The sequence below is a fragment of the Euprymna scolopes genome, chromosome 9, assembly GCF_053919585.1.
Source record: "Euprymna scolopes isolate OS-2025 chromosome 9, ASM5391958v1, whole genome shotgun sequence".
In the NCBI taxonomy this organism is placed as follows: domain Eukaryota; kingdom Metazoa; phylum Mollusca; class Cephalopoda; order Sepiida; family Sepiolidae; genus Euprymna; species Euprymna scolopes.
Genome location: NC_136490.1, coordinates 140,081,851 through 140,104,430, shown reverse-complemented (window position 1 = coordinate 140,104,430; position 22,580 = coordinate 140,081,851). Strand labels below are relative to the sequence as shown.

General features: G+C 33.3%; 1 protein-coding gene across 4 annotated transcripts in view; it reads right to left on the bottom strand.

Annotated features, from left to right (window-relative positions):
- LOC145284877 (kazrin-like) overlaps positions 1-22,580 on the bottom strand; it is a 519,312-nt gene that overhangs the window by 307,378 nt on the left and 189,354 nt on the right. Inside the window, exon 1 of one of the 4 annotated variants that reach the window (XM_080133905.1) lies at positions 1,804-1,978. The exons of the other annotated variants lie outside the window; for them this stretch is intronic. Coding sequence (XP_079990031.1) covers positions 1,804-1,822 — 19 coding nt within the window. The 5' untranslated portion in view covers positions 1,823-1,978. Of the gene's footprint in view, positions 1-1,803; positions 1,979-22,580 lie in introns of those variants that run through there. 4 annotated transcript variants of the gene reach the window in all.

Genomic DNA, 22,580 nt, shown 5'->3' with positions numbered 1-22,580 from the left:
TTGCACTGAAGAGAATCTACTGTTGATTCTATAAAATTATTTTTATATATAATAGCCTGAATTAAAGTTTAAAATGAAAATGTTAAGTTTTAAGTATCATGGTTCAATTCAAAACAGAAACATTCATTTCGAACGCGCCCGGTCATATCAAAGAACCTACTGTTGATTTTATATGTCTGTCCCTACTGCTTTGTGTGGTAATAAAACTTCTCGTATGCACTTGTGATGTTAGGCTCTGTGTAAGGTGTTAACTTTGGTCAAAATCAACTCTTCCTTTTTTCATCAGATTTTTTTTTCGATTATTGATACTTATCGAAGACATTCCGATACAAAACCTATCTAAGAACATTGCCAGGCACACAAAGTACCTTCGTATGAAATTTCATAAAAATTGACTCAGCCGTTTTCAAGTTTATAGGGAACGACCTCATATACAAAGTTTCAAATGCTTCCAAATACCTTTAAAAGTTCAAATGCTTCCAAATACCTTTAAAAGTTCAAAGAGTACCGTTCATTTTCTTTTCAACTCTTAAAAACAGTTTTTTGTTTACAAAGGAACCGAAATGCATTTTGGTGAATTTAATTTCGTGACTTTTTTTAAATAAGATTTTTTAAAAAGTTGATTTTGGCATTCTACACTATTGTATCGTTGATTTATATAAATAATCGAGTAAAAAAAAAAAGTAAATAAAGTGGTAGAGGCGAGAAACAGACAAACGAGAAGTGGTCACACAATTTTACATAGAAGATCGCGCCCATCTCACTAACTACTAGAAATATTAGATTGCTAAACAATAACATTTAAGACACGAACATTTTTTTTATTTTTTTTATTTAAAAAAAACATTCTTGGTACTTGTTTAGTTTAATAAAGACATTAAAAAAATGAAAATATTGAAAAAAAAAAAAACTATATCGCACGTATTCATTATGGAATTAAGTTCTCATAAAATTGGTATTTTTTTTTTTTACGAGAGAACCCAGTGTAAGTACACCCCAACCTCTCCATGTTAAGAATGGCTTTCGATGTTAGGGATGTTTATTCCGAAAACCGTTCCTAAAATGGTAAAATTGGGAGTCTACTACGCTGGGTACTCTCTTAATTTGATAAAGTATTTTTTTAATTTTTTTTTTTTTTACAGAGGAAGATCAAATTTTAATGAGATCGATCTTGTTGCGGCCATCTTGCCTATTTCGCGGGCAAGGAGGAGTTGCCTTTAAACGAAAAAGGGATTAACAAGAGACAAAATGAAAAGAGGATAAAAAAAAGACAGAAATTGTAAAATAAATGAGAAAAAAAAAAAAAAACTAAAATATTTATCTAGGTATTTTTTCTGCCCATGTTTCAAAATAATCTCGTCAAATTTTGACAAACTTTGAGTGGTGACGGAGTTATCTCCCTTGGCGCCCCTCCTCGTCTGCGAAATAGGCAAGATGGCGGGATACAAACGATCTTATTAAAATTTGATTTTCCTCTGTAAAAAAAAAAATAAAATAAAATAAAATAAAATAAAATTAAAAAAAAAATCTACTTGATCAATTTAAGTGATTTTTTATGAGAACGTAATTCCATAACAGGTACGTACAATATAATTTTTTCTTTATGTTTTCATTTTTTAATGTCTTGATTAAAAAAACAAAAAAAAAAAAAGTACCTAATTCTTGGATTATAAAGTCAGTTCAGTTGATTAAGAACTTCACTTGAATATACGTGTTTGTTTTAGATTCGTGCGTGTGTGCGAGGCTTGAAGGTTGATAAGAAAAGCAAATACAAATTTAAGAAATAAAATTTGTTTTACCTACCACAATATAAAGGCTGCATACTTTCCCTAGGATAAAAAATGTGTCGAAATAATTAAGACGTGCATGGCATGGAAGCTTTAACATAAACTTTGTGTCAACAGTCGTAATCCTGTGAAGTTAGCATCCTCTGCGAGAGGAACCACACCTGAAGAGGGAGAGAGGAACAGACAGAGGGAGAGAGAGAGAGAGAGAGAGAGAGACAGGGGGGGGGACGTATAACTCTCTCTTTCCCTCTCTCAAATCGTGTCGTGAAACGTCTTTTTCTTTACATTTATTTTATGTAGGAAACAAAAATTATTTTGTTTGATTGTTTAAAAAAAAAATTCAACCTATCAAATCAAAATACTTTTTTCACAAAAAAAAAAAAAAACGAAAATTAAAACTAAGTTCGATAAAAAATGAAATTTATGAGTTTAAAATTTTTGCTTTCCTTAAAAAGTAAAAAAAAAAAAAATGTAACAAGAAAATTTTTATTCTATGGAATGAAAGTAATTAAGTTGCTTCCCCCCTCCCTTTCTCTTTGAATTTCACAAGTGGGTTGATCAAAAGAAAGAAAAAAAAACATTCACAGCATTTTTTTTTGTAAAGAAATGAACAGTGAGACTCTTGCTTTTCTGTTAAACGCACGCACCAACGCCAGACCTGAGCCCCACGCGATAAAAGCGAATCAGTTAAAAAAAAAAAAAGTAAAAAAAGTTTCAAACATGTCGCGTGTTAATTTGCACCGACAGCGTTAAATCATATGAGAGAGTAGCACCGACTGCTTTGCTAAGGAACCTGTTGAATGACACAATTTGACAATATTTTTAGAGAAAACCCGTCACTTAAAGCGTCTTTATATTTCGTACCGTTTGAATCAAATACGTGCACTGACTGCACATTATGGGTACATATTATCGTAGTTGTCGACACATACCAGGATAAAATGCATCGTTGCACACAAACGGTGAACAATGATTCGTCAGATTTCTTACGACGTTAACTCTTTTTTTTGTGCGTGTTGCAGCAATGCTTACCCGGAGTTGCCCGGCAGTCTCTACTTTCATTTCTGTTTTGTTTCCCCCCACCCCACTTCTTTTTTTTTTTTTTTGGTTGTTGGTGCTTTACGGCATATCAACCCTTTTCAGGTTATTTAATGCCGAATCCAGTGGTTTTGAAGAAATTTTTTTTAATAGAATATATTTATTTTTTTTCATATCGGTTTCTATTTAACCCATAGTTGGGACCCTAACAGGTACTACCACTCCGGGTCAGAATAGACCTGGGGGTAATGGCACTTAAAGGGTGGCTCCACACTCCCCCAAAGCCTGCAAGCTGGGGCCTCACCATCGGATATAATTTAAGGTCATATCCAGGACCTTTCCGTTTTTAATCAATTTATTATTTAGTAATTTTGCACTGTTGCACCATATTCACCTCAATTGAAAAATCTGTTTTTATTAAGAATCTCACCCATATTAGATAAACAAAATTAAAGAAAAATCTGTATGATGTACGTACTCGTGACAAAACGAAAATATATTCCCAAAATCACGTAAATTGATCAAGTAGTTTTATTTTTAAATAAGAAAATCAAATCTTATGTTGTCTCGTCCACCATTTAAAAAATATTTTTAAAAATAAGGAAGATAACTCAATGCGTAATACTTACTATTTTTTTAGCGTAATACCTACTAATTCCCATTAATCACTTGATCAAATGAACAAAATTGGCTACATATGCGCATACACATTTCATCTGCACTAAATAAATATATCAGGTTATATTTTTTCACCGGTTTACCATCTTCTGTAATTGTGAATTTCCTAATGCAAAGTCGACTTATGCAAGTGCCAAATCTGCGATATTTTGAATTTAGTATTCATATGAATTTAAACTTAATACTCAAAGATTGTATGATATTATCTGTGTGCGAAACGGTCTCTACTAAACTACTACCTACTCGAAACTTGATATAGGAAATTCGGGCCTGTGGAACTAATTCGATTTGGTGTTTAACAGGTAAAAATAACTGCTAAGGAGTCCATTTAAAATAAAAATGCGAATTTGACAGGCGTAAATTTACTAAACGTGTTACTTCTCTGGATGCACAAATATACATTTATACGTTTAACTGCGTTAATTTTTTATATGATTATAAACTGTTCAGACGGTAATGAATAACGCTGGAGAGATATATGTTTTGGTTTCGATTCTAGTCTTCATATTTTTCTTTTTACTTTGGAAATCACTACTATATATTGGGTACAATATAATAATTAATAAAAAATTGACTAATAATAAATACAAAATCTGCATGAATTAAAAAAATATCATATTTAAGCGTATTTTACGACCAGGCAACGCCGGACTACCTGCTAGTATATATATATAACTCCAAAAGAGTAAGTTAAAAAAAAAAAAAACACTGGCTTTTATTTATTTATTTATTTTACATTAAAAGTTTTACTTGAAAATAAAAAGGTTAAACCAACACCTTTCAAAATAAATAAATAAATAAATAAATAAATAAAATCATCTAACAAAATAAATAAATAAAAAAATACATGAAAAGAAATAAAAAATCACAGCGTGGAGCGTCCCTCGCGCGACTCGTCTGAAAGCACCTGCTAATTAGAAAGTCGGGGTTGTTTATTTGTCAAATTCATGAAAGTTGGTGGGGGTTTGAATGCGTGACATTTTGTTAGTTTTTAATGCTGTTCTTAATCACAATAGGAAAGTACACAGGTGGGGTGGCATAGCTATGGATGAATCCTAGAAAGAAAGGTAGGAAGCATAAAAGAGCACGAAAAGGTGGGGGGGGGGTAAGAAAAGGCGACATTGTTTAAAACAGAGGAGCGCGATAAATATTAAAAGAAAGAATGAGCGGGGAAAGAGGTGTTATGTAAGAGAGAGAGAGAGAGAGAGAGAGAGAGAGAGAGAGAGATGAAAGGGAAGTTTCGGAAGAAGATATATTTTCTCATATATAAAATTAAGTTTCGATATCAGACCTAAATAGCATTGCATCTGACAAATCGATATTTGACTAACTAGTGATTTTTCCCCTTTTTATCGTTGTCCATGTTCTTTGCACGAACATTATGTTTTGCTTAGATTAGAAATTGATGTGCGCGATGAACGAGCATAAAGAAGTTACTAAGCTTATTTTTTTGTTTGGTTTGGTCTTTCCTCTTCATTTTCATCGTCGGATTTTTTTTTTTTTTTTTACGAATTCAATTCGAACGAATGCTAAAAAGCAAATAACTTTAATTGCTATCTCCTTTTCTTTCTCCGTTTTGTTGAGATTCGCTCTCTTCATTAAATCGGTTTTAACAGAAGCGTGTGAACTAAAGATATTTTCCAATCAATGAAAATCGTTTCAAACCCAAAGAAATAATATCATGTATGAAATTAACCAAACATATAAGACTGGCGTAGTCAATTCAAATCAGAGTTCTTCCGGATGACACCTGTGACGCGGCTCGCTTTTGACTCTAAACATCAACAATGCCTATCCTAACAGAATGGAATGCGCCATGCTGAAATTCTTTTATGCCTACTGCTATTTCACCAATTAACACACCCACTCAGAAGATAAACACACACACAACAGCGCTTTTGTTCATTTCCAATTCGAAAACTTTTAAACTTCAACAAACTGATCTTTCAAAGTATATATTTTACATCTCCGTAAAATTGATACAAATATATTTTGTTAAGTCAAGTTTTCTCACTTTCATTCCAAAATTTCAGTTGTTAAGTTAGCACTTGCTAACTGGTGACCCATTCATGACATTCATGTTGTTACTCTTTTTTTTTTCATTCACCAATTTAACTACATGTATATTAATTGTTAGCACTATACTTGGTAGTTTTCAGACATTACTACCGCCAGAATACACTGTTCGAAACCAAGAGCGCCGCTACAAGGAATGTACATTCTGTTGCACTTTTAAAAAAAAATCATTGAAAATTTTATATCTATATCATTAATTGCTAGAGGAAAGATAATGTTTTTAAATTGCAACAAAATGTACATTACATAAAATAAATCCAAGGTAATTTTTTGATTCAATTTAAATTACATTTTTATACCTTACTTTGTAAAATTTATAAAAGTGCACTTTCAAGATAAATAAATTTCAAATTGAATCTTCTACCTTTATTTTTAAAGCCTAAAGTAAAAACATTTTGTTTAACAATTTTCATGCCTTGGATGAAATGCTTTTCTAACTTGTATCTTATCTTTTTATTATTTTAAAACTCTCCTCTCTATTTCAGTTTGTATTTTTCCTCACACCACAACTCATTTTTTGCAACTCCCTCTTTGTAATACAAGTCTGAATAATGAGAAAATCTGAATTTTTTAACAAAAACTTTAAAATAACTTTTTCAGATTAAATTTTTTAAAACTTCTTTCAGAATAGAAAATCTTTAAACTTTAATAAAGAACATATTTAATATAGGTTTCATTAACAAATATTCAGTACATAACGAGAAAAATAAAGATGAACTGGTTACGGTCAATAGTAGTCCTCGCCAGCGAAAGTCTTTGTTATTGTTATTCTATTATTTTATTTATTTATTTTTTTAAACATTTTGTGTCCTGCTCTTTCGTGTGAGGACTAATTACTACCAGGACGCCCGGCTTTGCCCGGTCGTAAAACACTCTTAAATATATTTTGATTAATGCAGATTTCGTATTTATTATTATATTATATAGGACTCAATATATAGCAATGATTTAAAAAGTTAAAAAAAAAAAAAAAAAAAAAACAGACCCGTGTGCCATTACCGAGAATCAAAACTAAAATTTTTAGTTTGTGATTTACTTTTTCCTTTGACGTTAATGCCTGAACTATAAAGACATGTTTGTTGCAAGACTAAAAATTAAAACACGAATCAATAGCTATTACGTTATGCATGCATATTCATAATACCTTCATTGGATCTTCATCTGCCAAATTCCAATTTTTAAATTTTCACACCTATTTTCCCTGGCTAAAACCCAAATATAAAATTTCACATAGGTTCTCATACTCAATATATTAAGTTTCATGTGTGTAGATCAAAAACTGATGGATTTCGTAAACAAAATTTTTTAAACACATATATATATATATATATATATATATATATACACATACATAAATATATATGGAAAGAGATTTGTGTTTACTATAACCTTTTTATGCAAATATTGCGCAAGCATAAATCATGTAGAATATCTGCATGAATATAATTACACGGAATAGTTAACTAAAGATGATCATCCCATAAGAAAACCGAAAAAACTAATAGAGAATTACTTAAAATGAATGTTTAAAAGAATATGTAAATTAGCTAGATCTTTAACTAGTGAATGCAATTCTACGACCCATATATAATGAAGTTGTATTTTTGTTTTAAATAAATAGAAAAAACTTTTCTTTTTGGCCTTCGGGCCAAGATCAAAGTGTATTTAATACCTCAAAGTGTAGTATCTGTTCCGGCAGATAGTGTTACCAAATACCATTGCCCTTGTGGTAATCAGTTTCTGGTCTATGTAGGGGCAAACCTATCTATTAAGAGGTTCTCACTACCAGCTCCCCTCTCCTCCTCTTGGGGGAGCTGGTCCTCTTTTCCCTTCCCACATTAAAAAACTGCCTCATGTCTAATTTGCTTTCGTGGGGAAGCAAATAAATACCTTAAATAGAAAGAAAAAAGGCAAGCCTTTTTTCTTTCTTAGCCTTCGGGCCGAGATCAAGATATAGTATCTGTTCTGATGCCACACTTAAGTTAATTGGTCCTTGGTCAATGGAGGGGGGACCGTCTATACTAAGGCAATTACTATTTTTGGATATTGCCAGAGTGCCCCTTTTTTGCCCTTCTTTAAGGGAGCTGGTTTTCCCCCACATTAAAAACAACCTTATGTCACATTTTCTTTCATGTGGAAGCAAATAAATACCTAAATAAATAGAAAAACGGGCTTTTAATATGAATATCAATATGCACACAAAAACCAAATTTACGGGAGTATATAAATTTATTTATTAACGTGGTGTTGTTTTCATTTTTTTTTTTTTTTTTTTTTTTTACCATAACATTTTGTTTTGTAGTTTCATTGCATACGATAAAGGTCACGGCAACACATCAGAAGATTGTTATAGCCCCACCCCCTCAACCCAGTGAGAATCGCAATGGTTCCATCTTGCATCTGGACTCCCATGAAAAACTCAGCACTCATCTTCGTTTTCACTGGCTTAGGATGAACTGATAAAGAATACACTGAATATTCACATTAGATTTTGTAAACCATCTCATCTCTTCCAAACTGCCAGTTAACATCAGGGTATGCATGCAGACAGGAGTACCAGAAAGCTTATGGTTTGTTGGTTTTATTTGATTCCAACAGCAAACTGAAAGGTGGGGAAATTAAAACATCGAGGAACCACTGATTTAATACAAAAGTAATCTGGCCTGTTGGGATTATCAGATATCAGCGCCTCAGGCGATCAGCAACACCCTCTCCCTCCTCATTCCCATCACAAAAAATAAACAACTATTTTAAATATCTTTTTCAACTAATTTACAATTTTAATTACTTGTGGGTGTGTAAATATAATGTTAAAAATGATTTTTTTTTTTTTTTTTTTTTTTTACATAAAGTCAAGTTAAGTGTGAAATTCTAATTGGAGTTGAAAATTAGAGTCAGGGTTACGTGTCAGGATATGCCGTATGGATAGGAAGTCAATAGTGACATGTAACAAAGATAGATTTTTTTTTTTTTTTTGCAGGTGAGCTAATTGAGTTTGAACGTCCTTTCCAAACGGTCATCATTTGCCCTACTTGACTCCTGTTTTCTTTTATTTGTTATGAATGGGGGTGTTAGCATATAACTATTAATACCTCGCATAAGATTATGCATAAAGGTTAATAGGTGTGCGTGTGTGCATGTGTGTAGTACATGAATGACACAAAGTAGAATAAGAAATTAGGATACACACAATTGACATTTATTTACAAGGAGGCAACAGATAAAATGATACAAATTACATCTATCAGTCTTAGTCCGATATTGCTTGAAATTTTGTCCTACAACTATCATGGATAAAAGTAATATATCTCCATCTTCATTTACCCAGATTCAAAATCAACCCTTTTGTTAGCGCCTGCCAACATTTGTCTTGTCCCATTCTCGTGTGGAAACGCGAGAACTCACATAACAGGTAAAAGGGAGGAGGTAGCTCTGCCTGAAGCAAAAAAGGAGTTAGTTCCCCTTGATTGTAGTTCTATCGTGCTATAACAGTTACATTAAGAAAAAAGAAAGAACAGATCATCATTTCTGCAGCTACTCACTATTTCAGATAGACATCACTATCCCCTGAGCTGTCTACTTAGTGTGTCAATGAGGCGACTACTCTTTTCTACCAACAAGATTATGATATATTTGGTGGTGTTGAAGAAAGTCCACAATTTGATGTTTCAAGATCAACTGAACTCCAATCCATGGTCCTCCATTGCCAAACTTTCACAAGAAACACTCAACTAGCTACAACTACTATATATGATTCCCCCCACTCTCTATTTGTGCCTAAATCTAAACACAGATTCCATGAACAAAGCTTCTATCCAGAACTGCCTGCCTTTGGAATATTGTGCTGCTAGCCTGCTTCTCAGTGGAATACAACACGGTAGACTTCAAATCCAATGTAAACAAGCTCTTGTTGAGCCGTCCGCATAAATAATCAAATTCTACTCAATTTACAACATTAACGATTACTACCCTACCACCTTACATTTATTAACCCTTATCCTTGCGTGGCCTTTGGGACTTGATAAGTGATGACTCCCAAGTAAAAGAAACTGCTTAGTAGTGTCACATAAATGTTACATCCTAACTAGTTCAAAAATACTTTCTCACCTGACATGTGACCCTGCTGAGCCAATCAGAACTTTTGATGTATTATATAACAGTTTTCTTTTTGCTATACTAGTAGTTACAACATTGAAGGGCACAGTACTACCTTAGTATTTTACATAAGGAGATGATGTAATGAATATGATTACATCCGGGTCTTCCCTCCTTACAATAATATGATTGACTGGTTAAGTCATAAATGGAGCTATGACAACAGCCTATTCTTTTGGTTATTTTGACTCGAGTATATATCCAAACACAGTTAGACATATCAACCGAGAACCACATCACTCTACATAAAAACATAAGATATCAATGGATATATACCTGAAAATAAAAATAAGGAAAAGAATATGCTGTTGTCATAGCCCTAGTCATAAATAAGAACTAGTAGAGCAGTAAACGACAAACAACCATTCAGTAAAGGAACTTACTAGATTAATACTCAATTACAGCGGCCAAGACCACTCAGCTACTTCAAACAAATATATCACTTTCATGAGATATATCAGGAGGCAATATAGATTTTTACTTTTTCTCAAGGATACTGATGCAGGTGAACGCAACCATCTTTGAGAGGACTTGAACTTAGCACATCAAGCTCATGGTTAGGGCCGATTACTGATACCAGAGAGTATCCTATATCTTTACAAAGTCACAAAAATTATTGTTGCTGGTGCATCTATCATTAGTCTCTCCCTTTTAAACAGAGTGCAAAAAATAGTATAAAATCTAATAGGTCGTGCATTATCAACCAAGCTCAAACCTTTGTCTCATCATCACAATATTGAATCCCTGTGCCGGTTTTACAGGGTGGGCCAAAAGTCACTGCCCCATTTTAATTTTAAATAACTTTTATTTCTATTTTTTAATTTCTTAATATTTGTTTTTATTTTTTCAGATCCTGAAAATTAATCATGTAAAAATTCAGTATCGTTCAACGTACAAAAATTTACTATCAAAATCGAGGTTCAATAATTCAATTGCCCATCTTGTTCTCCTGATCTCACTAGCCCCGACTTTTTCTTGTGGGAATATCTAAAGGAAAAGGTTTTTGTTAACAAGCCCCAATCTTTAATAGAGCTAAAGGAAAACATTACTAGAGAAATAAGAGAAATAAGGCCAGAAACGTTGGAAAAGGTTATGGCAGAGGTAATCAAAAGAGCTAAAATTTGTGAAGCAGAAAATGGAAGGTATTTGCAGTTATTTTTCACATTTAACAATCCAAGTTTCTTAAGCTTATCGCCTTTATTATATGATACTATAATTTCTTGCATACAACTGTTAAAATAAAAAAAAGTTATTTAAAATTAAAATAGGTCAGTGACTTTTGGGCCAACCCTGTACAAGTAATTTAATGGAATGTGCTCTGAAGAATTCGTAGCACGTTTAACCCCTTGACGTATTTTCTCCCAACTAACTTAACAAGCAGCAAAATCCCACGTCTTCACTGTCGAGGTCCCTAGATGCTGGACAGCATTCTACTCTAATAGTTTGGACTACTAGACTGTTTCCTGTTTCATTGACTGTACTTACATGCAGAAGTTTAATTTTTTTTTTTTTTTTTTTTTTTTTTTTTTTACAAAAGAGTCACCACTTATCAAGGCCCGGAAAAACACTCGAGGATAAGGGTTAATGAGTGTACAGTAGTCAATGGGACAATATCGTAGTAATCGTTAGGAGTGGAAATTTAGTAAATTGGATTACTTAAGAGAATGGCTCATCAAGAACTTGCTCATGTTGGCCATGAAGACGACCGTATTGTAGTCAGTTGGAAAGCTGGAAAATGGAACAAAATTTCACAGGCATACAGTTCTAAGAAAGAAGCTTTGTTCATGGAAGTTAGGTTTAGGCAGAGATAAAGAGTAGGGGAAATTATTGATAGTGGTTTCGGCTAGAGGAGTGTTTTTCTTGAAAGTCAGACCAGGGGGGGGACCATAGATTGGAGCTCAGACAAACACTTGTCATGAAAATAACGATAAAAATGACGATATAAAATGTAATGTGAACAGACGTTTTGCTGCTCAACTCTCTTCAGTCGTCTGTTAAACATGATCCCAAATAGTAGCCCTTACGCCCAAGAAACAGTATGCCTTGTTCAGAGTGAAAGTGTGGAAAAATAAATAAAATGAAAAAATAACAGAAAAAGGGAAATTTCCTCAGGATATCAAATATGAAACATCCATCAGCTAACATTAACGCAAATAAAAACACTACATTGAAAGTATTCAAAAATTATAATTTTTTAATACTTTTAATGTAGTGTTTTTTAATACTTTTAATGTAGTGTTATTGTATTAATAAAAAGTGAATGTGCATAGCTTATTCCACTGTCATGTCTTTGCTTCAGTTTGTGTAGATCCGTTACATTTCCACATTGTATTGCCTTCTATAAATTACCTTTATATACAAACTAGACAATGCTTCAAACAAACTAAATTAAACTCTTTTGGCTGTAGCAATGTAGAATACCGAGTATTGAAGTGGTTTTGTTTTCTTTTAAAAAAGCGATTTCATTCTCGAAATATTAAAGACTTTCACCATCCTTGTTATATCAAACAGCAAGCTCTTTACTGATTTGTATTTGTTATCGTTTTTGAAAAATAGATATACGAAGACTTATAAAATCTATAAAACCTTCGTTCAGACGTCACATTAATATCCCGGTATTCTACATTGCTATAGCTTCTTATACTCTTACGCATTTGTTTACTAGCAATGCTTCAAGCAAACTACCTTTCACAAATTATATATATATATCTTACATTTTTACTCTGGCAAATTTAGTAGGCCCTTTACGACCAAGTGGCAATATGCCATGTTTGAGGTAAAAAAGATACAAAGAAAAAAAAATTGCATAGTGATGCTACTATTAAAAGAGATCAGTAGATAAACCAGATGGTCAGATTCCCTGAAACTAATTAGAAATAACAAAGGAAACATGAAAAGATTGACGTGAAGATCGCTGGTCCTTAAGTGTTATATATTGCCTGCCACTTTCTTCAACGGATTAATCTGAGTTAAATAGCTTACACACGTCTCTTTCTCCTTTTACAGATGCCAAATTTCTAGGCCCTTTAAAGGGATTAATCTTATCTAGATAGTTTATGAACAGCTTATCTAACGATTAAGAAAAGACCCACACTTAAAAAAAAACAATTAAAACAAAAATGAATAAAATAATATTAGAGAAACTAGACAAAAAGAAGCCCTACATGAGATTAATTTACGAAAGATTAATTGGGTGAGACAAATGTACAATTTTCTTAATTATAGGCAATAAAACCTTAGTACTAAAATCTGCACATACCAAGCTCTCATCTGCACCATTCTACTGTACATGCATGAAATCTGGTCGACGAGAGCAAGTGACTTACGAAAGCTCAAAATATTCAATCACTATGGTTCGAATCACATCCTTTGTTTTCATTAACAGCAGTTCACATCAAATGCCATTGCTCATTCCCACTGTAATATTTGTCTCTCCTCCTTTTGTCACCTTTTTCATCATCAACCAGATGATTTCATCCACAGAATCCTTGAACCAGTTCTCCTTAGGATTGGAAGTGATGTAAAGGTCAGCAGAAAACCTGGTTCAGAACAGTTAAAAATGATATTGAGCTGACCCTGAGCCCTTGCCTCTATGGAGTTCGCCATTGGAACTGTGATTGGCTAACTGTTATATCTGCTGTTACGGTTGATGTTTTTGTTGTTCAGCACCATTCTTGGAATTCGTTTTCTCAATATCTTTCTATCATAATTTTTTTTTTTTTTCGATGAGGATATCCGATGCTGTTACGGTTGATGTTTTTGTTGTTCAGCACCATTCTTGGAATTCGTTTTCTCAATATCTTTCTATCATAATTTTTTTTTTTTTTGATGAGGATATCCGATACTTACAAAAAGGACCACGCTAGGGTTGCCAACGTGTTCATTGGCAGCAGTTTATCTCAAATGCCATTATTCATTCTCGCTGCAACATATACTCTTTGTAGCAAGCTCTCCTCCCATGACATCTTCACTGGATAGGTCACCCAGATGATTTTATCCACAAAATCATTGAATTAACCCCTCTTCAGGGTTGGAAAAATGATGCAGAGATCAGTTGAAAACCTAGCTTAAAACAGTGAAACAGGATACTGAGCTGATCGTAGACCCTCGCCTCTATAGGGTTCACTGCAGAAACCGTGATTGGCTAATACTTGTATCAGCTGCTGCAATTTGTTTATTAAGCATCATTCATGATGATACTTTTTGGTGGCATTCGTTTCCTCAATATCTTTCTATTAAGAATCCCTAAGTGAAAGTGATTCTGAACTTGGCACACCCAGGTTGTCAATTCATATCGTTAATCTCTGCCACCATCACCTCCCTTCTGCTACAGTGGATTGCTGCACGTGGTCAATATACGTTCAGAATGTAATAGATTCTCCGGATGGAGACAACCCAATCATTCCAGGTAAATGCCGAAGTAATAAAACCTAGTTGAGAAAAAACATACATGCATATATATATATATATATATATATATATATATATACACGGCATAATCATGTTGATATACTGGTTCTTATCAGATCGCCAAAGTTAAGCAATGATGAGCCTGCCCAGTACCAGATGGGTGACCATTTGAGAAAAGCAAGGACTGTATGTGTTCTCTGCTTATCTCGGCATTATTTCCAGTCGTCCTGAACCTCCACTTGCCACTGGTATTCAATGATGTCGACTCAAGAGAGGTGTGGTTAGATATTGCGCAACTCTTGCCACAAAAATTTCACACACGAGGCACAGCATCATCAATGATGTTTCGTGGTATTCATTGATATTGATAGGCGGGCATGTATATAAATAAAAAAAAAAAAAGTATGTCAAGTAATAGTCGGCAAAGTCTTTGCTTGGAAGAAGCTTGGCTATTGGCCAATGAAAAGCATTAACTCATGAGAGAGAAATAACAGAATAAATAAATAGATTAATATATGACAATCGGTATTTCTACATAGAATGACCCACTTCTATGTAGATGTTGTTTTAGCATATTCCAGCAACTTATGAAAACCGTCGGAATATGCAAAGCGCTAATCAAATTTTAAATTACTATAAAAAAAAAGAAAAGTAAAAAAAGAAAAACATGACATAAAACATTTATATAATAATTTCAAGGAAAAAAAAATGGAAACACAAAAATTCTAATATACAAATTACCATTAGCGTATTAAGTGATGCTCTTTGTGTAAACAAATTTAGCTTAGGTATTTGGACAATGTCAAAACATTGTTAATTCGTTGCCTGCATTGCAGCAGCCATATAGTGCAACGGTTAGAAGCTCTGACTGTCGTTTGTGTGATTGGGTTTCGATCCTGGCTTGTGTAGCCGCGCTGAGCTGTGAAACAGCACTGTATGTGGATGACTATAAATGTGTTGAACAAAAAAAAAAAATTTTTATTTGGTCAATAACTTAAGTGCGAAATGTCCGGATTTATTGAATATGGGAGGAGGAAATGTGTGTGTAACATATATTAGAACGCGAGAACGGGACCAAAGGTTTTAACTGTCGAAGGTCATTTTTGCTAATAACTGTCTTAATTTTATTTTTTCATTTCTTCTTTTTTCTCATCTTTTTATTTATTTATTTAGAAGATTTGCCTTTCATTTAATCATTTTAAGTCATCTTGAAACCCTGATGAGACGAGTAACGTTGTTGAAATGTTGATTAAAGTTATATATATAAGCACTTTGCATGTGCGAGTTTGCTTCCGATGAACTCCAACATGGGTGAGCAGAATTTTTAAAAATTTCACAAAAGTACTTTATGCATCTGGAAGTATATAGGTTTTGACTCAGAATCCACCTAATAAGTATTGAAAAAAAAAAATCAAATTATAGAAAGAACAGTGCGATTTTCATAAAGTTAACACCCTTATACAGCCTAACCTCACAAGTGCATTTGGGAAGTTATATCACCGCACAAGCAGAAGGACCCAGTGTATAAAATCAACAGTAGATTCTTTGGTAAGGCAGGGGCGCGTTCAAAATGAATGTTTCTGTTCAGAGCACAACTGAACCATGATACTTGACTTTTGCATGTTAAACTTTAATTCAAGCCATTATAAATAAAAAAATAATTTTATAAAATCAACAGTAGGTTCTCTACAGCGCAATGTAGACTACAATGTGTTGTGGATTAAGTCACTGTGGTGGGGAGAGGGCATGTGAAGCTTTCTCTTGGTACACCGGCATAGATCCCTGACTAGAGCAGGCAATCAATTCATTTGATTGAAAAATGGGCAACTTCATCGATTTTTAAGACCATAAAACTATTGAAAGTTGGAACATTTCCTGATCCGCATTCAATTCCGGGTAACGTCGGATCTTCATCCTAGTAATATTATATATATATATATGTATATATATATATGTGTGTGTAAGCAAAAACAAGACTTCAACACAAGGTGTTGGTGGCAACAAAAAGTGTATTTCAATTTACGTTACAATTGTTTCCATGTCCAGTTCGACAATTTCAAACATTATGTCGTTTGAAAATTTTCAAAACCAGCATTTCTTCAGACTTTATGAATAGGCACACTTTTGGCAATGGAGCATTTTTTGAAGAGAATGAAGGAAGGGAAAATCCCTAGCTAGAAAGGCATGCGAGAAACATCTACATTTGTTGTGGTTACGGAAAATCCCATTTAAATATTAATATATCGCCTAATTTTCGTATCCTTATTTAAGAGCAGAATCATGACAAGTTGCATCAGGGAGCCCTAAGCCATTTAAAAGAATTTTTTTTATTATATATCCCATTCATTGGGTTGCTAAATTAGATCTTATTTCTTTGTTACCCAATACTTAATTTTTTAAATTTTTGTTTCGATATTATGGCCATAACAGCCTTGCAAAAATGTTACGGTTAGTTTTAGTTTCGTATTAGTGGCAGGTAATGTTTATAGATTATCGTTATATTTGTGCTCGGATTTAAGACTCTTTTGGTTTCAAGGTTTAATTGAATACGAGCGTAAATGAAATGGGTATATTAAAGATATATATAAAAATCCTCGTGTAATATTACGGGTGAAGTATTCTATATATATATATATATATATATATATATATATATATATATAGTCATCCACATACAGTATTGTCTCGCTGTTTCACAGCTCATCAGTGTGGCTAAACAAGCAACTACCCCAAGCCAGGATCGAAACCCGACCGCTCAAATGACAGTCGAAGCTTCACACACACACGTACGTACGTTTTATTGAAAATGGTATAATAGTCACAAGCTTTAGCTTCAGGATCACTTAAAAAAAAAAAAAAAAAGTATGAACTCAGCCGCCCAAAAATTTAAATAATAAAAAATAAGGTACACTTCTCAAAATGAAATAGCAACAATCCCTAAACTAAACCATTTCCCTAGACATTCCAAATAGCGACAGCCTCAGAAAATAACACACGCACATGTAGAGTGATTTTCCAGAATATCCAACACAAAAGAGGTGAAAAAAAACAAAACACAAAAAATAAATGTTACCAAAGGCAAGCTAAGTTACTCTCTTACCTGGATGGTTAAGTTTTGTGTTTTAACTTATTTTAAAGTGTTTTTTTTACTAAAAAAATAAATAAAAGGTAGTGTAAAGTTTGTAGAGTTAGAATGAAAAACAAAATGATGCTCTCATTTGAGCAATAGTCGAGACTAGATAATCGTTCAAAAATCGAAAAATAAAATACTGAGAGAACATTAAAATAGATTCAGAACAGCAAATATCCCCAATAATAAAAATTGAAAATAGTCTCTCTAAAATGATAAATAAAAGAGTGTGTGTGTGTGTGTGCGCGCGCACACACACACACACGCGCGCATATACCGACAAGTTTAAATGCAAAAATGTTCATTTCAACTTGCCAACATATTTCTATTTCTTTTTGCGCATGCACAAATTCATTTCTTCAAGTCGTTTAATATTGAATCATTCTTATCTATTTCTCGATAGCTAAATCGGCAGGAAACGCGGCTGGAGAGCTGCTAAATATTTTCGTTTCGATTCTAACTGATGGCACCAAAATAATTTTTTTTTAAACTTGTGAAATCAGTACTATATGTTAAGCAGAATATAATATTCAATAGAGAATTAACTCTGTAATAATAAATACGAAATCTGCATGAATTAAAATATATTTAAGCGTATTTTCAAACCTGGCAAGCCCCCCCCCACCTTTTACTAATAAAAAAAAAACAAAACACAAAAATAATATAAATGAGCATGACAATAGAAAAGCGCCAACAGGTATTCAAGTCATTCTTAAATAGACCATGACTGCCAACTCAAACGGAAATGATAGCTTTCCACGATAATTCTCATAATGATATACAAAAGGCAACCACGTTTATTACCAATGTGTCAGCCACATGAATAATAGAAACTAAAGAAAATAGCAATTGGTAATTATTCCTGTGCCCCGTTTCCTGTGTAGACGCCCCACGACGACGACAGTGACACAGGTAAATATTAGAAGAGTCATTACTAAAAAAAAAAAAAAAAAAGGCAAGATTAGTCATACATTTCCATCGATCCAAGAGCTTTCTTTTATTACAAATCCTTTCGGCATTTCCTAGAAGATCCAATAAAACGAAATAGTAGTCAGAAATATATTACAAATAAATGTTACCAAAGGCAAGATAAACTACTCTTCTACTTACCCGGATATATATATATTTTTGTGTGTGTTTTAACTTATTTTAAAGCGTTTATTTACTTTGAAACAGGTATTGTCAAGTGACAATTTAGAATTAAAAAACAAAAGCTGGCATTAGACGATCATCTGGAGAGTCTCGATAATCACTCAAAAATTAATAATTAAACAAAATACTGGTAGAAACCAAAAATTAAATGTCACCAATCGTGCGAAAATGTAATGTTTTACCATTTTAATTTTCGATTTGGAACGATTATCAAGACTCTCCACATGACCGTCTAATGTCAGCTATTTTCTTTTCTTGTTCTAACTTAATACTCAACACTATTTGTATTTCAAAGTAAATAAATGCTTTAAAATTAAAACAAATAAAGTATCCAGGTAGGCAGAAGACAAACTTATCTTGTCTTTGGTAACATTTAGTTGTTATCTATTACTTTTTGAACATTTTTTTCATTTTGTTAGCTATATTGTAAAATGCCTGATTCGTTTTTTTGTTTTTTTTAATTGCTGGTTGGATTTATTTGATTCCAACAGCAACGCTGGATATTGGGGAAATTAGCACTTCAATGGAGCACTGATTTAATACAAAAACAGCCGAGAATGGTCCTGCTAGAATTATCAGACATCAACGCCTCAGCTTATCAGCAATAATCCCTCCCCATCCTCATTATCACAAAATACTTGTTTATGTCTTTTTCAGCTAAGTTTACGATTTTGTAAAATCATAATCACTCCAAAATCGAAAATTAAACAAGATACGGATATGAACTCCTCCAATAAATGTCACCAATCGGACGAAAATGTAATGTTTTACCGATATTTTGTTTAATTCTCGAGTTCTTAAGGTTTATCACTGGTTTTCGTGCAATGGTTGCATTTTTTAGCTTCTTAAACCAAGTGGGTTCATGTCCTGTCTAGAGCGATTTCTATAAAAAAAGAAAAAAAAAAAGAGGGTTAAGTACCATTTTAAAAAAATCTTTGGTAATACTCGACCGGAGATTGAACCCATTATCGAATATTCTTACCATAATACCAAATTGACTGGTTCATGCAAATTTGTTGTTGTATTACACTAAAAATATGCGGAACAGAATACAAAATGTTTGTAACATGTCTAATCCAGAGTTATTGGTATCTAAATTCCCCAAAAGGCGTAAGTTTAACCACCACGCCCAATCAACTGATAATTTGGGGGGGGGGGGGGAAACTTGATAAGAACTCAAAACACTCCCAAACGATAAAGAAATGCCAGACAACAAGTGTGAACTATAAAAACAATCTGCGAAAATGGAGATGTATTCTCTATTTGTAGTTTGATTATAGTAAACCACAATGCATATATACGAGATGCTTTCAATAAGATTCCAGGCTATTTTCATATGGGTACTTTTATTGATAGTACACACATGCAACTCTAGACCTCTTCGAAATCATCTCCTCTGGCTCGTTGTACCATTCCAACAACTTCTGGAATGCACCATGGAAGTATTCTTGCGTGAGCATGCCAGTGACGATCGTCACAGCCTTTTTCATCTCAATTGTTTCATAACGATAGCCTCCAAGGTTTTCCTTGAGCTTAGGGAATAACCAAAAGTCAGAGGGAGCAAGGTCTGGACTACAGTGAGGGTGAGGAACTGTTTTGATGCTCATCTTAGTCAAATAGTCTGTGACAAGGATGGAGTTGTAGACTGGTGCATTCACGCAAATCTTCCGTATCTTCAGTGTCTCATGAATAATTGTGTGTACAGTTCTCACATTGGTATCAGTCTGTGTACTTGTTGTCTCTATAGACACACGATAGTCCTTATCCATGAAATTCTTTATTTGGCCAATCAACTCTGGTATTCTGCCTTCCTTACTCCTCCCACACCTCATCCCTTACAGACTCCCCCTTCCTTGAATCTCTTATGTCATTCAAAAATTGATGCTCAATGCATGCAAGATGGTCCAAAAGCAATCTGAAGCATTCCATACGTTTCTGTGGTATTTTTTCCAAGTTAAAAATTTTTTTTTATTGCATATGGTTCTTCTAAAGTGTCCTCACATCCAGATTATCCATATTTGAAATTCACCAGCCATGACAATCAGGCTTTAGTAGGGTGTATTCCAATTCCTGCTGTAACTGTTCATTTGAATCTGAAATCACAAAAATTGGTCAGTCATCTCATAAAACGTATAGCAATAAAATACTGAATTTTCAAGAGTCTATGACAATTTTAAATGCCTGTACAAAAAAGTCTGGAAACTTATTTAAGACATCTCGTAAGTTTGAATTATTTGGAGTTATCTCCCTTATTTCAGACTGTTTTCAAGATGGCGTCGTAAGGTCATCTCTCATAGTTTAACCATAAAATTTGGTTTTTCTTTATTTTTGTTTTTGTCACGAGGAGGGGGGAGGATTCAACATTGAATAAATTTTATTTAATTTATTCAAGAATCCTGGCAGGTACTACCACTTTGGGTCAGAAAGGACCTGTGAGTAATGGCAACAAAAAAATTACTTTATACTCCACAAAGTTCTTATTGAATGTAGTCTAAAATCATTCCCAGGAGTAAATTTATTATTATTATTATTATTAATATTAAAATCGCTCCAGACAAGAAAAAATACTTCAAGCTCAAAAATTAACCAACAATAAGTGTTAGATGGATAGATTCTGACCAAGAAAACATTAATTCTTCCCCCTTTGTCAGAAACATTCGCTCATGGGATGTGAGAACTAATGGACAAAATAAGGGAAGTGTGAGTTACGAGGCTGCCAAAAATAAACCCAAGATTAACTTTCTACTCTTAAAACCATCCTCATAAACCCACAATATTATAAAGCTATTAATAAATATGAATTTGCTTATCTTAGAGAACGCAGTTACTTATTTATCCAGTTTTTGGATCTAGGGTGCTGCAAGTGTTCCAACCTCTGAGGTAGGCAACACCATGCAACTTCTGATGCCAGGTTGTATGCAATTATAGGATTTCTTACACATTCAAAACATGTTTTCCTTGATCTACAACGCTCTCCAGTGCCAGGGATATTCAAATATGTTATAGAGCGGCACGCTGTACACGGTTAAGCCACATTGAAAGCCAAATACATGAGACATCCGTAAGCTCACTAATACAAAGTTTCTCATAAATCGCAATTAATAAGTTGCTTTTTTTTTTTTTTTTTTTTTTTTTTTTTCCAATTTTTGACCTCACATTCACCTGGTATGATTATTTATTATAAGCCAAAAGTAATGCTTCCTAGTATTTTCTATTCAGTCTGAATGGATTAATTGTTATGATGATTAAACTTATGTATTCAGGACTTGAAAGTTTCATCTCTCTGTTGCAAATATTGATGATGTGAAACTAAGAAACCCCTGTCATGGCGTGCGTCAGAAGCAGAGATATTTCATTGAATTCCTGGCAAAAGTGCACTGAGAATGGTGGTGATAATATAGAAAAATAAATTCTGGAACAAAAAAAAAGGTCGCTCATTTTAATGGTACCACTCCTGTTTTCGTAGCTCTTCAACTTTTTGAGTAAAAAAAAAAAAAAAAAAAAAAAAATGGGACGCTTTACTTCATTCAACCAGTGTCTCAAGCAACTAGTTGTAAAGATTCTCAAACATTCTTCATGGGCATAGCAGCAGTGATAGCATGTTTGCAATCACCATGCCACCCAAGTAGCAAAAAGTGGGTTTGATATCAAGTCTCGCCTCAATTATCAATTGGGCAGGCATCATAAGCCAGGTAAATTAGTAATTAGCATTGGAGCGACTAATCAGACCCGGGAATCGTGAAAATTGGAATTTTGGGAGATAATGGAATCGCCTATTTTTTTAGGTGCTGAAACGATTCTTTTTATTGTTTACTTATTTTTTTTTTTTTGATTTTTCATTGAATGATAAATATTTATTTAAGTACTGATAAAATTAAAATCTATAGATCAACCTCGCAAGTGTATTTTTGCGTTTTCGAAAATATATTACATGGGTTTTTATGGTAATTTGATAAAAATGCAACAAATGTACAGCTAAATATTTAGATATTTTAAAAGAATCGGAATCTGTAATTGTATTGGGAATTTAAAACAGAATCGGTTATGACTAGCATGCACACACTGCAAAGACACAATGGCGTGTGTTTGAATTGTTGTTGGCAACATTATTTCAATTTGGGCTGCCACTTAGTTAAATTTTGGCGAGTACGGTT